A 17,491-nucleotide genomic window follows, 5' to 3' on the forward strand; every position below is an offset into this window, starting at 1 on the left:
TAATTAAGACATATTTTACTGTTAGAATAGAAGCCATATTTTACAATACTGCTATATACAAGCATTAACATCACTCTGAAAAAGGCGCAGGGACTGCAATAAGGCACGGGACAATAAATACACCAGGGGAGGGATTGTCAGCTTTACCTGGGGGTCTCAGAGTTTGGTCATCTGACCCTCAGGGATAAAAGAAAGCAGAGGAAAGGGACCTGCCCAAAATTAACACGGTAACAGTGGCTGAAGAGAAAGCAAAACACAGATTCCTCCAACCAGTGTTGCAGGAAACAGTCCTTCATTGTTTCTTCCACAGACAGAGTTGTCTCTGGAACTCTTGTCCAGGGAAAGCACAGAACAGGGCAGAGGTCGTTTCCTGCTATAAATGTACCTAGAGAAATGTAAACAATCATTTGATCATAGACCACAGTGGGCTGTTGCAATGTTCTCACCTCACAGCTGGCATTTACAAAGTCCAAAGCAACCACTTACAACAAAATTTGTACACCACATCCGGAATGCCATTTGCACACCACACAATTTACATACAAAGCCTGAGAAAACAGCATTCATATTAACACAAGCTACAAAAACTCCACAGTCATCTTACAAGTTCAATAAATGGCTGAGAATACCATTACAGGCCCCAATCAATTACCAACATCTTAAGGTCTATCGGCAAAGGACAGAGGTGAGCAGGTGCTCTTAGAAATGTTGGTGGTTTTTACTTTGCTCGAGTTCCATTAGTGCTGCACTGTCTGTCCCAAGCCACACGAGGTAGCGTATCCATGAGAAAAGAAGTAACTTCAGTCACCATTGGCTTTTGTGGTATCTATAAAAAATCTGCCTTCAAAAACACATCAATAGGTAAAAACTAGTAAAGCCCTTGAGCCATTTATGCCCTGGCCAAGCCTCTTCTGTGGGTTGCTACAGAAATCTCCAAGGCATAACTGTGACTGGTTGCCAAACAGGTTGCCAGTAGAACAAAGGCCTATTGAGTTCTTGCCATGATGCACTGCAAAGATCAGCTGCGGTTCTGACATAGCGCTAGGTTGCAGTTAAACCTAGTGATGGCATGAGGTGGAATGAAGCACTGCTGGTCACCCAGACTGGGCCATACATGTTGTAAAGACAGATCTTAGTCCACATTGACAGGATGGGGGTTCAACTCCCGAATGCCGTGGAGGATTCTCTTCATGTGACCCACTTTTGTCACACCCAATTCCTGCAAAGGAAAAAGTGAAAAATAGAAAAAGAGACCAAGGCTTACATTACGTAATAAAAACAAGAGGCAACAGGGTAGACAGTCCCGCTTTAAGGATAAAAGCACAAACAGGCTAACTCAACAGGTTGTGTTATTCATGTATACTTCAGCACAAACTGTATAGATGTAGTTTATGACAAATGTTTACCTTCATATATAAAATATGCCTCACTATGATTTATATCACCCTATCTTCTCCCTAAATATGTACACATCTTTGCTGCCAACTGTACTAGAAATAGTGTATATTACATTTTTCTGAGGTGACACCACTGTGACAAGTTATCACGTTTCCAAGATAAGGCCGATGTTTAACGCCGTGCCAAGTTTAGGTCACAGGGCTTCAGGGCTCAGCTGTCCACATAGTTGCAAAGCTTGACTGGTCACTTTACTGACCCAAGTGTTGCACTTTAAGAAACTGGACTACCAACAATAGCCTATAGGTAGGCAGTTTTATCAGGTTCACAACTACAAATCATAAAGCTAAACATCTCTCTATTTCCAGAGCCCAATAACATTAATTCCTCTACTCCCCTTCTCTTGCAGACACTTAAAGAGACATTGAAGCGGAAAAAAAAATGAATATAATGAATTGGTTGTGTAGTACAGACAATTACTAGAATATTAGAAGCAAAGAACATTTTCTCATATTTTTATTTTCAGTTATATAGTGTTTTTTATAACAATGCATAATTCTCTAATATTTGCAATTTACACACTACTCAGCATTCTAAATTACTTTTACAGAGCAGGCCAGTGAACTTTTGACTTGTCCTGTGCAGAAGAAAAAAACAATATAGCGTGTGACAGTTGAGATAACAACTTTCAGAAATCAGAGCTCTCTGCGACTTTGAAAGTCTTGGAGCTCAATGGCTTATTTGCATAGATAACAACTGGAGTTTCTCAACTCTTCCCGTACTGGAAACAATATTAGACTTATGTCTCTGCTCCTAATGTTTTATTTCTTAGCTGTACTACACATACAAATCATTATATCATAATATTTTTTCGCTTCAGTGTCTCTTTAAAGGGAACCTGAAGTAAGAGGGATGTGGAGGCTGCCATTTTTATTTCATTTTAAACAATACCAGTTGCCTGGCTGTCCTGCTGAACTTCTGCCTCTAATACGTTTAGCCATAGACCTTGAACAAGCATGCAGATCAGAAGTTTCTAACAAAAATTTGACAAGATTAGCTGTATGCTTGTTTCAGGTGTGTGATTCAGTCACTACTGACACAGGGCTGCCCAGCAACTGGTATTGTTTAAAAGGAAACAAATATAGCAGGCAGCCTCCATATACCTCTCACCTCGGGTTCCCTTTAAAATACCCCCGCCCCACTTCCCCCTTACCCAAGTCATACTATACAGTACTTCCTTCTATTCCCAGCCCCTCTCAGGCCAACTAACACTATGCATCACCCCTACTTCTCCTTCACTCAGAGCTGGATCATCCACAAGGCAACTTAGGCAGATACCTAGGGGCTGGTGGATGTCCTCACTCATACTATACACCCCTGTACTACTATCCCTTCCTTTTCCCACCATTTACACGCTTTGCTTCTTTCTACTACCCCATCAACGGTGGACTTATCAGCCAATGTCAAATCAAGGTGTGAGGAGCTGCTGAAGGACCTTTACCCCTTCATTGGGGTTTACTCATGTGTTGCTGCATCCTTTAAGACCACCTAATATGTTGTTAATAAGTGACATCTTCTAGTTTAATAGTTTCCTGCTCTACCAGGATTAAAGTATAGGCAACTATAAGCTTCCTGTTCTACCAGGATTAAAGGATAGGCAACTATAAACTTCCTGCTCTACTAGGATTAAAGGATATGCATCTATAAGCTTCCTGCTCTACCAGGATTAAAGTATAGGCACCTATAAGCTTCCTGCTCTACCAGGATTAAAGGATAGGCAACTATAAGCTTCCTGCTCTACCAGGATTAAAGGATAGGCAACTATAAACTTCCTGCTCTACTAGGATTAAAGGATATGCATCTATAAGCTTCCTGCTCTACCAGGATTAAAGTATAGGCACCTATAAACTTCCTGCTCTACCAGGATTAAAGGATAGGCAACTATAAGCTTCCTGCTCTACCAGGATTAAAGGATAGGCAACTATAAGCTTCCTGCTCTACTAGGATTAAAGGATATGCATCTATAACAGTGTTCTCCCCAGAATTTTTTCCCAGCCGGGTGGCGTGAAATAGTAGCCGGGTGGCATGAAAAAGTAGCCGGGTGGGTTGAGATGAAAATGCTGTGCCAGTGCTTCTGTGAGCAACTCTGCTTACAGCATAGGAGGAGGTGAGCCGATGACAGCCGGGTGGTCACCAAATCTAGCCGGGTGGAGCACCCGGCTAAAAGAGCCTGGGGAGAACACTGTATAAGCTTCCTGCTCTACCAGGATTAAAGGATAGGCATCTATAAACTTCCTGCTCTACCAGGATTAAAGGATAGGCAACTATAAACTTCCTGCTCTACTAGGATTAAAGGATATGCATCTATAAGCTTCCTGCTCTACCAGGATTAAAGTATAGGCACCTATAAACTTCCTGCTCTACCAGGATTAAAGGATAGGCAACTATAAGCTTCCTGCTCTACTAGGATTAAAGGATAGGCAACTATAAGCTTCCTGCTCTACTAGGATTAAAGGATATGCATCTATAAGATCCCTGCTCTACCAGGATTAAAGTATAGGCAACTATAAACTTCCTGCTCTACCAGGATTAAAGGATAGGCAACTATAAGCTTCCTGCTCTACCAGGATTAAAGGATAGGCAACTATAAGCTTCCTGCTCTACCAGGATTAAAGGATATGCATCTATAAGCTTCCTGCTCTACCAGGATTAAAGTATAGGCACCTATAAACTTCCTGCTCTACCAGGATTAAAGGATAGGCAACTATAAGCTTCCTGCTCTACCAGGATTAAAGGATAGGCAACTATAAGCTTCCTGCTCTACTAGGATTAAAGGATATGCATCTATAAGCTTCCTGCTCTACCAGGATTAAAGGATAGGCATCTATAAACTTCCTGCTCTACCAGGATTAAAGGATAGGCAACTATAAACGTCCTGCTCTACCAGGATTAAAGGATAGGCAACTATAAACTTCCTGCTCTACCAGGATTAAAGGATAGGCAACTATAAGCTTCCTGCTCTACTAGGATTAAAGGATAGGCAACTATAAGCTTCCTGCTCTACTAGGATTAAAGGATAGGCAACTATAAACTTCCTGCTCTACCAGGATTAAAGGATAGGCAACTATAAGCTTCCTGCTCTACTAGGATTAAAGGATAGGCAACTATAAGCTTCCTGCTCTACTAGGATTAAAGGATATGCATCTATAAGATTCCTGCTCTACCAGGATTAAAGGATAGGCAACTATAAACTTCCTGCTCTACCAGGATTAAAGGATAGGCAACTATAAGCTTCCTGCTCTACCAGGATTAAAGGATAGGCAACTATCTATAAGCTTTATAATAATGTTAATGTTATAATAATGTTAATATGTGCCAAAATCTATATTTAAGTAGGTGAAATGTCTGTGCAGGTTTCCATTTATTAAGGCAATCGTATATCCAAAGGAAAATAAGGCAGTTTTTGTATCTTTGAAATGTTAACCAAGTAGCTTTCACAGTTAAATAATTGATGAAGACACTTGGATTTGAACTGATAAATACATTTTGTGTGTAGTGAAAATGTATACAAAAAACATCTGGTAGAAACAGCATTATTTTTTCCTTGAATAAACTAGATGACATAATAAAGCAATTCATATCCTATTTTCTGCTTTCTTGCAGGATCCCATGTTAAAGGGAACCTTAACTGAGAGGGATATGGATGTTTCCTTGTAAACAATACCAGTTGCTTGGCAGTCCTACTGATCTATTTGGCTGCAGTAGTGTGTGAATCACACACCTGAAACAAGCATGCAGCTAATCCAGTCTGACTTCAGTCAGAGCACCTGATCTGCATGCTTGTTCAGGGGCTGTGGCTAAAAGTATTAGAGACACAGGATCAGCTGGAGAGTCAGGCAACTGGTATTATTTTAAAAGGAAAAATCCATATGCTTCTCAGTTTAAGTTCCCTTTAATGGTGCGTGAGTTCACAGCTTGAGGGGTACAAAAGTAGCTTAATAGGAATCACAAACTGTCATAGTAACCTGTGTGTCATTTCAATACAGGGATCAGTGTATACGTGAATTGTAAATGCATTTCTATACAGTGAATAAGGTGAACAAAATACAACAGTCATAAAACCTTTCTCTAGCCACATAATTTCAGCATACACATAACATGCACACAAACACAGTATTAGTTGGTAATGAGGGTTTGTTACAACACAACTTAGAACACATGGATTTAGACACAGGAGAGGTTGATGGTGTAGCTTTTTCGCATTATCTTCTGCATACCACACTGAACTCCTCACAAGATGCTGCCAACATTTGTTCAATAATGAGCGAGTGCAACACAAAGATATGTATAGAGATGGAATTTTATAGCTTTCGTGGAAGTTTCAGAAATGTGATGGAAGGTTTTCCCTTGGGAAATGCTATAGATCTGGCAGTGGAGACACAGGGTGTATAAGAATGTTATGTATGCTTTCATGGTAAAAAATAGCTGATATTGGAAATGAATCCCAGACATAGACAACTGATCCAGCAGCTTTGGGGTGCATTGATGTATAGAAGTATGATTGTATGGTACAGATAGCAGAGTCGGACAAACATAAGGATGAATACAAGATATATATAAGGATGGTATAGGCTAGTCCGGCATAGCATGCAGTTATTGGTTACAGACAGAAGGGAGGACTGTAGCCAGTCATGGTATACAATGTCTAAAGGAGAACACCAGGATGTGGCAAATAATAGTATCCCCACACTTACGGTTTTACCTTGCTTATAATATACTTTGAAAGACTGCAGAATACTGTACTACAACAACTGAACATACTGTGTATAATGAAATTGGTTTTAACTAACTTTCAAATTGTTGCTTATTTCCACCCCTGTTGTGTTATTAAGAAGGCAGAGGACCACTTCTATTGCAGTTAAAGGGGCACTATAGTGAAGAGGGAGCATTTAAGTTAATTAAATAACTAATATCTGCCAAAGGTCTGAGTTTTAAAAAAAGGACAATGACTTGTAAAAAGTGTAGAGGAGAGACATATAACTTACATCAGCTGTGGACAAGATGTCGAGTTCAAGTTTCTGATGCTGCCCAGATCAGCACAGCAGGGGGGCTGCTGGAGGAACCGACTGAATAAGGTGTCCTTGGCAGAGCTTGCCCCTTTGAAGAGAACAGGATTGTCCTTGCACCTAAAAAGCAAAGCTGTCTCTCTGATTACATCCAGACTAGGCGAGTCAGCCAGGTGGTTACTCAGACTGTTAAAAGCCACATTCCGTATTTTTTTTTGTATTTTGGAACTAGGGAAAGCAATTTTTGGGGATTTTCAATGCCAACTGTGTTCCCATTGGGGAGCCATTACCTCACTTCCTGTCCTTGGGACCTTCAAGGAACTTTGCTGCTTTAATATGATAGCTTGTAGGTGTCAGGAAACAAGAGACCGCAATAAAATCCACACAGGGATTTTCTCTCTCACACCCAGTTGCCAGTGTTACAAATAGTAAATGCTACTTCCTGTCTATATAGGAAATGAGAGAAATTCTTACAAAAGAGCACAGATGACTGCAATAATGTTCTAGCCCCTTACCCCACTATTTGAAAACTAACATATATTTTCCCAGGAATTGGGCTGCAATTTTTTTTTTTGAAGTTTATAAACATTTTAAATCCATGAATTACAAACGTGATTTCTATTAAGTCCCCTCCCCAATGCCATTTCCTGGAGTTCTCCTTTAATTAGTGACAGAAGGGATAATACAGGCACACACCCAGAATTCTGCTTACATACGGTAGGCAGAGATCTGCTACATAGGCATGCAATGACTGCACAGAGAGGTAGAAGAAATGCAAGGAAAACATAAGCTGAAGACAAGAGCAAATTCTACTTCATCTCTGACATCTATGAGAGATACCTTGAGGTCTCGGCGCTCTAGATGAAGGAGCTCAAAGCCTCGGATGTCATGGCGCGTAAAGACCTCCTTATACTCAGAAAGACTGAGCCGCTCCAACCAAAGAGACACCTCTTCCGTCCCCCAAAGATGAGCTGTCAGAGAGAGTCCCTCATAAGAAACCACATCCCAAAGCATAGAGACACCACTTCCCAAGATAAAGAAAACCCACAGCCCAGAGGAGCAACACCAATTTGATACCAGGAAGCACAGAGAGGACATAAGTAACCCTGAGTTTATATTGTTCTTTGCAAAGTGGAAAAGGGGTGAATTTTTTAAACTTCACTGTGTTTATATCCAAGAAGGCTGGTGTGAGAATTCTGAAATTGTATGTATACTACAGGTTAATCAAATGAAAGACTGACAGAGATCATGCTCAGACACCCTCTGTTCCTGAGGAATAGCTACTCCCCTCTGTAGGCCGCTATACAGAATGAATAGGAATGTTATGTAGAACAGGAAGGACACAGGCAGCACAAAAGCATCCAGTCCCTGCTACAGAGACTATGAGCCATTACAACTGGAGAAATACTTCAGGCTTATAGTGTGTACTTGCCTGATTACTAGTCCCTAATAATGGATAGGGAAAGCCCCTTTTCACTTTAGTTACCTAGATAAAGACACCAGGGATTACTTACTGCGCAAGTTGAAAAAGCATAAATGCAAAAACGGCGTTGGGAAATTTGGGCAGAGGGTGAAGCCGAAAAAGTCCCGGCAGCGTTAATTACTATAACTCCTTCAGGCTGCCGTGGACTCTGGAAAGATACAATTCCACTGCTAGCTATTGCAGCCAAATACCTTTCCTTGCAACCCCCCGCCCACCCCACTGCTGCCCATAGCTGTATTGCTCGCATGTCCATCATCTGTATATCATGCGTGAGAAGTGTTCCAGTGAGTGATGCTTCTGCTTCTGGGGCACAGACAGAAGTAGGAATGGATATGCAATGACCAGCAGATAGATTTGATAGATAACAGATATGTGTTTAACTGTTAGCTGTTGCACACAGCAACTAGTAGGTTGGTGGAGGAGGTGATATTCACACTCCACAGCAACAGAACTCAAGCGGTCGTCCAAAGGATCGAGTCTCGATTCCTGACGGACCACATTCATCGTACATGTGTACCCAGCTTTAGAACAGCAGAGGGTAGCAGTGCCATGCAGGTAACTGGCCGCCAGGGGGTTCTCACCTCACCTCACCAATGCACCTCAGGGGACCAAATCCATAATAACTGAATTATTGACTGGGGCAATCTGTGGATGATTTAATGCATGTAAAGTTCACTTGTACCTCAGCAGTGCCTTGTGAAAGTATAAAGACCCAGACAAAGTCTGGCACTTTACTGAGCAAATCCTCCACAATGAAAAGTTTTGTGATATTTGTGTTTAAAGGGACCCTGAGCTGTGTCCTAAAACAAAAAATGGGACTTACCTCTGGCTTCCTCCAGCCAACCATAGCCTGCGAGGTCCCCAGCATCCTCTGTGGTCTCACTGGCGGCTCCGGTAATTTCCTGACTGTGGGTGAATTCGCTTGTGCTCGCCCCCGCTGCGCACCTGTTGTGTTATCATGCCGGCCACCGTAAGAGTCCTGTGAATGCGCGGTTAAGTCTTTGGAGAACCGCGCATGCGCGACTTCACCCGAAGTGGGCGCATTACCAGAGCCGCCATAGGGACCGTGGATGGTGCCAGGAGGATGCCGGGGACATTGCAGGCTACGGTGGGCTGGAGGAAGCCCCAGGTAAGTCCTGTTTTCTGTTTTATAACACAGCTCAGAGTCCCTTTAGTCAAAGTTGTGATTTTATTTTTCATGAGACATTGTTTTTATGTTGAAAAAATTCCATGATTATATATAGTAGATAACTATTCCCACACATTCACATTATAGAGCCAACTTTTGCAGCAGTTACAGGTTCAAAAAAGGCCGATTTATCAACGAGGGTGGTAAACAAACTGGAGCAAAAGTGGAGCAGTTGCACAAAACAACCAATCAGGTTTCTCCTATTATCTAACTAAAATTGACATTTACCAAAAAGCCTGACAAATGAAAAAAAATTGCTACCATAAATTGAAATTCGTTTATGTCGATGGTTCCTGTGATAGTAACAATCCCAGGCTCATCAAAAAGACAAAAAGGAGACCAGGAGCCCAATGCTGCAGAATCATGTAAGATCCAGAAAAGCAAATTGCTAAGAATGTATATACTCACAAAGGTGGGTTGCAAATCCTTGCAACCACCACCAGAGCAGGTGGGAAATGAACCGTCCCCGCTCGGTTTTCCAGGTCTGTGACAGGAACTGGATGGTCGCACTCCGGAAGTTCTTCAGGGCAACTAAAAAAAACTATCACCTCAAAAGAGGTATGACAACACAAAGATGACAGCTCATCTTTTCAATAACCTTCTTCAAGAGAGGTAAGATTATCGCTCTGTTTATAAGATTAACATGTTATTAGCCCATCTTTTTATGCATTGGACGCCTCCAGCCCGGTTTTAAAAAAAACCTGAAATTAAACTGTCACCTTTGTATTAAATTATTTCTTACGATCCTTGTCCTCTGCCTTTTCATGCCTAGGCCCTGGCCATTTCAGCATAAAGCTGTGCTGCTCTCTAGAGGAATTTACATACCAAGCTGTTCTATAGTAAATCTGTAGCTCTTTGCTCCAGATCTGCATCCTTTGCTGTAGGACAGCATTGATAAGATACTCCACAAGCATCCAGGGCAAAAGCACCATTATTTTCAGTAGTTTTTTATGCACCTGCCAAGATGAAATCAGCCCCTGTGGTAGATTATGTGCCAACACTATTAGGGAGTGATATTAACCTATTCTGGACACATTTGTCCCAGGTTGTTTAGCTAATCTTGATGGTTCTTGTGTACTGCCATTTCAGGAAAGGGCCACCACATCTCAGCTGGTTATAAACTAATAAAATGATATAAATGACAAATGTATATAAAATATAGTATAGTTCTTGAAATTAAGTTTGATATTGCTTTTGACCTACAATTTAAAATGTTCAGGCGCAGAACGGTTAGTTTGTAAATAGGCTGAAACATTATCTCCAGGGAGAAGAGTTAATTGAAAAGTAGACTTGTTAGTAAAATGAAAACATATTATCTTACAACTTTTTTCATACGGCAGCACTTCTAAAAAGGGGAATCATTTTGTTTTACTATTTTTTCTTATACATTATTTTGAAAAACATTTGTTCTACAAGCAGTTCCTGGGTAAATCAGCCTAGGCTGATGTCATATTCTGGTATAGAAACACATATAGTCTTCAGGCAGAATCTCCCTATCCCCAAGGTTACTGTACAGTTAATACGGTGATATTTCAGGGCTGGATTTATAGAAAGACCAAAAAGAGGGGTCTTGGATGACTGCTGCACAAAGTGGCAGCTGACCATGAAAGAATGATTGCTGCATATGGAAGAGGAGGTTGCAAAATTAAAAGTGGCGCTGCAGCTGGGAGAAGCACATGACTGCTGTCCAAGTAAGCCATGTCTGTAATAAAAATCTGGATATTATGCATGGAAGAGGAGGCTGCACACGGAATGGAAGGTGGGAGGGGGGCAACTGCTGCACTTGGAAGTCCATGTGTACGGTTGGCCTAGGGGTGAAAAAAGTATGAATCAGGCCTTAGCAGCCATATTACACAGTTAGGTCATAACTAGCTGAAGCTGAACATGTGAGGAAAAAAAAGTAGTCTGCTACTCAGAATTAATGCAGCTCTCACCCAGTAGCTTTCTGCTTTGTTTGCTTTGCTTTTGCTTTGTTTGCTTAAATATCTCGCCAAACATCAGTACATATAAGAAAAATCTCCTGACAGCAGGAAAAGCGGAATGCCGAGTAGCTTACAGTTTGTGCAGTCATGTGATAATGCCCCGGGGGCAAGTTAAAGTAACATTAACAATTCTAGGTCCTTTTTAAACAAAATTATTTTGAAAGTACCCATATTTTTCAGACTATAAGACGCTCCTAAACCATAAGACGCACCTAGGTTTAGAGGACAAAAACCAGGGAAAAAATATATACTAAACCTAGTGCATCAATGGTGGAGGGGCATACTGTGGATTATGCCCCTTTGTACCTCTTGTGTCCTCATCTGTCCCCCTTGTATCCTCCTCTATGCTCCTTTGTGTCCCCCTGTGTCCTCCACTTGTCCCGGTGCCCTCCTCTGCATGGGCACAGTACCGGCAGTCCCCGTCATTGCGGCGGGTTGGAGGTTCGTATTGGCAGCATTCACAAGTCAGGAACTCCCTGCATTTGGACTAAAAGAAGCAGTGACTTTTTTCCCCCACTTTTGGGGGAGAAAAAGTGAGTATTTTATGATAATACGGAAAATCTACTGGTGCTGAGGGGAAATATTCACTACAATTTAGAGGATCAGCACAAACCCGAGACGAGTAGATATTAAATGGAAGTCAGCAACAGAAGCCTGTTTATTCCTCTGCAAGTATTCTTGAAGTATGCCCCCTCCCCCCCCCCCCCCCCAAAAAAAAACTTAACTAACTTGATAAAAGCCTGTTAAAGGCAGGCAACTCTTCAGTCAGATCAATTTCAGAGCAGATTGTTAGTTCATTAGAAATGCCTTTTTGCAACTGGTTCTCCAAGTTGTTAATGCTGGAAAAGTTGGCTCTACAAGTGTATGGATTTAATACTTACGTTGGAATTTGTTTCTTACATAAATCCATGTCATCATAAAAAACTGATTCTGAATTCATTGCTGTGAAACAAAATATCAGAGAATAAAAGTTTCAGTATAAGATTTGGTACTAAGTAAAATGAGAAACCTGCGGAAGTCTGGGTACTTTTGTACGGCATTGTATTCTGCAGCCCCTAATTTCAGAGGCTTAGGTGTCCCCCTCAACCACCACCTGCAGTTCAGTCTGAGCTTCTTGCATCTGCTTTTTAAGGCTTGGTTCAAAATCTTTTCTGCAAGCGTGCAGAAAAGCATTTTTTTTGGTGGCATTTAGCAGCGATCCGCGGTTCTCCACCCCACAGAGGCGCTGCCGTAAACAACCCTGGAAGCAAGCTATTGCTTCCAGGGTTGGCTCAAACGACGGGAAAAATGGGATAAAAATATGGTGTTTGAGCAAATGACGGTAAACGGTGGGAAACTACAGTACTGGCGCTTCCTATTCATCTTGAATGGGCAGCGCTTAAAGGAATGCTGTAGGGGGGCCGGGGGAAAATGAGTTGAACTTACCCGGGGCTTCTAATGGTTCCCCACAGACATCCTGTGCCCACGCAGCCACTAACCGATGCTCCGGCCCCGCCTCCGGGTCACTTCTGGAATTTCAGACTTTAAAGTCGGAAAACCACTGTGCCTGCACAGCTGTGTCCTCGCTGCCGCTGACGTCACCAGGAGTGTATTGCGCAGGCCCAGTATGGTCTGTGTCTGCGCAGTACCCTCCTGGTGACATCAGCGGGAGCGAGGACACGGCAACGCAGGCACAGTGGTTTTCCATCTAAAATTCCAGAAGTGAACCAGAGGCGGGGCCAGAGCATCGGTGAGTGGCTGCGTGGGCACAGGATGTCTGCGGGGACCATTAGAGGCCCCGGGTAAGTTCAACTCATTTTCCCCTGACCCCCCCTACAGTATCCCTTTAATGACGAGCGCAGCGGTAAAGGAGGTGTAATCGTCTGTCTGAACCAAGCCTAATGTACAAAATGTACAATCTGTTGGTTAAAAATATCTACATTTGTACTAGTTTCCATAAATCTGGCTTGGTCACTTGTTTTTGTATGCTGCCTTTTGATGTTTTACATTACACACCACTAAGCACCAACAAAAACTTATGTGTATTTATGTTACACAATGCAGAAACGTTTCTTGTGCGCAATATGTGCATGTTCTTAAAGAAGAGATCTAGATGTACATGACTCCTTTACAGACAGTGTGAATACAACTGAACCATAAGCAGATTTTACTCAAGGCACATAGGGGTGTTGTGACTCCTCCTCTAACTGCACTAAGTGCAGGTGACATAGCAACAATTACCCGGTGGCCCGGCGCTGCTCTGGCTCTCTTTGTTCCTCGTGTTCTTATTATTCTTGAACAGATTAAATCGTCTACTACTAGTCGTACGACTAGACCTGGAGATATCCGAATGAACCTACACAGAAAAAGAAAGAAGAATAATCTGAAACTATAAGGCTCAAGAGAGGACATTTATTAAGATCTGTGCAAGGAAAACTCAAAAGGGAACCTGAAGTGAGAAGTATATGGAGGCTGCCATATTTATTTCCCTTTAAACAATACCTGTTACCTGGCGCCCTGCTGATCTCTTTGGCTGCAGTAGTGTCTGAATCACACACCTGAAACAGGAATATGGCTAATCTTGTCAGATTTTTGTCAGAAACACCTTATCTGCATGCTTTTTCAGGGTCTATGGCTAGAAGTATTAGAGAAAGAGGATCAGCAGGACAGCCAAGCAATCTGCAATGTTTAAAAGGAAATAAATATGGCAACCTCCATATCCCTTCACCTCACCTCAAATGCAATAAATAATAATAATCATCTCACTTCAGGTTCACTTTAAAGTGGACCTGAACTCTTGCACAGGACAGAAGGAAAACAGAGAGAAATGCAGCCTGTATGTATTTAGAGCGTTTAGCCTCTCTAATTCCCCCTCATTTGTGTCTAATCACAAGTTGTAATTTGATTTCTTCCCGTGTTACCTGACTGCCACGGCAGATACGCTCATTTGAAAGCACAGGATGTTACAATATGTCTGCTTCCATGAAAGCGTGAAGTAGAAACCGTGCAGATTTATTGTAGGATTTGTATCAGCTGTAACAAAGAAAGGGTATTATGCTGTTGCGTATCTTTTAGAGCAGAGAGGAAGTTCTGAGTTCAGGTCCACTTTAACCCCTCTGTCGGTAATCCCTCTCGGGCAAGGACTCAGGAGCTCAAAGCGGTAAGCCCGAGCTCAGCTCGGGTTGGCTGATACTGCCGCTCCTATTGGCTGCCTGGGTCCCGCACGCGATCAGCACTGGTCAGCCAGGCTACTCTCCCAGCCGGCGGCATCACCTCTACCTCCATTTTTCATCCATTGGACCCGTGAATAGAGTGCCCTGGGCTGATTACATAGATTGAGCACGTTCCCATTTGCTAACCCCATCACTAAACTACTTGCTTAAAATGTAGTTATATTGAACATAGGTTGGTGCCCCTGAAAGTCTGCTTGGACATAATGCATAGGAGGAAGTCTTGATGTCACACAGATGGTTAATCTGTACACTGGATCACCAGTCACATGTCTCTGGCAGATATGTGACAGGTACCTGAAAATCTGGGTAAAACCAAACTGATCATCTTCTCAACCTCACCATAAAAATCCCCATCGGACAGCTCTCCAATTGGTAAAATTATTTCCCCCAACCCTACAATCCAGCTGTGTGACCTATGACTCTGCAATGGCCTTTAGGACCTACCATGTCCACCCACTCAGCATTTCTATTTACCACCTTATAATCCTTCACAGTATAGCAAACTCCTGACACATGTTTTCATTATGTCTTGTCTCAACTACTGAAACATCCTCTCATCTGGTATTCTATGAAGACTCTCACTTCTACAGTCCATCATAATTGCTGCAGTTAAACCTATCTATCCTTCTCAGTGCTTTCCTTCTACAGCTTCCCTGGAAACCTGTACACTGGCTTCCAATTCTCCTCAGAAGCAAGCTCAAGTTACAATGCGTTTCTTTTATGTCATTTCACAGCTCCTGTCCCAAATAAATCTCTGGCATTACATATAAATTGTGTTTTATATTGCCCTCTCCACCCTACAATGACCTTCTAATGTCTCCCTATTTCATAAAGCCTGGGTCTTATAGAGGCTTCCCACAGGGTCCTCAGGTCCCGGCGTCGCCCTCAAAAGATTACAGACAAGGGCTTGTTGGTAATCTGATCGGGACCACGTTACTCTTCAAGCACAAGCTCGGCCGTACACACCTGCACCAGCGGCTCCATGCTACTGTACAGGCACAGCCACGTTCATGTTAGAAGAAGGCCCAGATGTTAAAGAGGGTCTCAGGCAGCGGCGGAGAACAGCATAGGAAGTCTCTGGAGGATTCAATAAGTATTTACTTTTTTTAATGCCTCGGGTTCTTAACACATTCAAACAGGCCCTCAATTCTCACCTCTTCAAACAAGCCTGACCATCTCCCTTTTTGTTCTAACAGTGCCCACAATCCCTTTTCCTCTCTTGCTGTGTACATTATTTCCTGCTTCCTAGACTGTAAATTCCAAATGGACCAGATCCTTGCCTCCTTCTGTATTATAGACAGATTCTTGTTATGTGTGCAGGTTTGTAATTCACATTCTCCAATTATTGTACCTTGCTGTTACAAAATATGTTGTAATCTCTCACCTCTTCCTCCACACGCTCAGCACTCTGAGAAAGCCATGGGATGTCTGCAAGTTTCCGCAGCTCCTGCTCTGTTTTACTGACAGAAGATGTCAGCTGCTCCTTCTGAGGGGGATCAAGGAGCTGCAGAATAGAAACAACAAAAACAAAAAGGAAGCTAGTTTTCTCCTTTTTATTTTGCCTTACACAGAGCCAAATAATACTGCATCAAATTCATCTAAAATTCAATTGTTTATCTGGTCACTATAAAGAGAATGTCAAGAGGCATTGTTTTTTGCAATCAATAAATGAGTTTGAGAGACAAAATAACTTGAGCTGAGCATTATCCTCATTATAACCTCTATAGGGATAAGAATGGCCTACAAACTATAGTTGCAGCCACGAAAGAGGAGTAATCCCTGCTCTAAAGCATACATGTCAAACTCTGGCCCGCGGAGCAAATCTGGCCAACAGAGCCATCAAATTTGGCCCTCAAGTGGGTTTCCCACTTTGTATTATGAGTGGCTCACTTTAGACCACTAGGAAAGCTTTACTGGGGGTGAAGGGCTCGATCACCAGGGAAGCCATATGAGGGAGGGGGACAGCACTAGACATCAGGGAACTGTATGGGGGGTGGGAAGGTGTTCACTAGACACCAAGGAACTGTTTAAGGGTACGAGGGGGGACATCTAGGCACCAGGGAGCTGTATAAGGGAGGGAGGCAGCCACTAGACATTGAGGTTGGCCCATGACTTCGTCCTAGTGTGAAATGTCAGCTCACTTTGCATTTGAGTTTGACTCCACTCCTGTAGAAGCTTGTTATGTTATCCAGTGAATAAAAAGAAAAAAATATATTCTGTGGGTTAGGAAAATGCAACAGACTGCATGTGTCAGTACTCACCAAAGCCATTTTTCCCTTAAGCAGCAGATCTGTCTCGGTCAATAACGCTCGGACATTTGCTACCATTTCCATAACGTGGTTGCAGCTAAGACACTGGGAAAACACAATACAGTACAGATAATGAATTGCTATATAAACTTCTACAACATACCATAGGCAGTGATACCAGAACGATTGCTTTACACATAATACAGAGTTACAGAGTTGGTTTTCAAGAGTCCAAAATATGCCTCTGCCTCTAATACAGATATTGGATGCTAAAATTGCAGGTAGCTTTTCTAATAAAACCAGACCACATAAAATTGTCTCAGACAGATCAATCTCACAATTTATGAGGCACAAAGCATGGAAAGCACACCATAGGCAGATATGCATGGTGCCAATCCATATACAGTATATTCTGTCATGGTTACACACTAATGAAGCATATAAGTGTCGTCCATCTAAAACTTGGGGTAGAAATTCAGTGATTTGTTTAAATTTCCATTTAAAAAGACATTTGAACTACTTATTACTATGCAGCTATATAAAGCTGATATTTTAGAAGCATTTTACAGATTATGTTAAATAATTCACCTCACTAAGTGTCCCTCAGTGGGGCTCAGTCTAGGGTCCCTAGTCAGGGAACCAGTTACTTTGCCAACATATTTTTGGATGGGGGAGGAAATCCACACAAAAAATGTAGGTCACGAGATCCATTGTTTTCACATTAAAAATATGAACCCCTGGGGCACATAAAGCACACCTGAACAAGAGGAATATAGAGGCTGACATTTATTTTAAAGTGGTCTGAAATTCAGCATTTTTACTTTGCTCTAAAAGATTCCTCACAGCTTGAAAGCTACTATCCCAGAATTTTTTTTTTTAGCAGAACATCACTGAAATGGTTAAACAAAGCACTTT

The 17,491-nt window shown here is 42.1% G+C and overlaps 1 protein-coding gene across 5 annotated transcripts in view; it reads right to left on the reverse strand.

Moving 5' to 3' along the window:
• DGKD (diacylglycerol kinase delta) overlaps positions 1 to 17,491 on the reverse strand; it is a 157,599-nt gene continuing 140,108 nt past the window's right edge. For 3 of the 5 annotated variants that reach the window (XM_068280597.1, XM_068280601.1, XM_068280600.1), the window contains 5 exons: positions 16,589 to 16,681; positions 15,712 to 15,831; positions 13,336 to 13,450; positions 7,302 to 7,432; positions 1 to 1,219 (listed from right to left, as the gene is read on the reverse strand). In XM_068280597.1, coding sequence (XP_068136698.1) covers positions 1,133 to 1,219; positions 7,302 to 7,432; positions 13,336 to 13,450; positions 15,712 to 15,831; positions 16,589 to 16,681 — 546 coding nt within the window. In that variant the 3' untranslated portion in view covers positions 1 to 1,132. Of the gene's footprint in view, positions 1,220 to 7,301; positions 7,433 to 11,965; positions 12,058 to 13,335; positions 13,451 to 15,711; positions 15,832 to 16,588; positions 16,682 to 17,491 lie in introns of those variants that run through there. The other 2 variants (XM_068280598.1, XM_068280599.1) reach the window with 2 other exon arrangements.

Source organism: Hyperolius riggenbachi, chromosome 4, assembly GCF_040937935.1.
Source record: "Hyperolius riggenbachi isolate aHypRig1 chromosome 4, aHypRig1.pri, whole genome shotgun sequence".
Lineage (NCBI taxonomy): Eukaryota > Metazoa > Chordata > Amphibia > Anura > Hyperoliidae > Hyperolius > Hyperolius riggenbachi.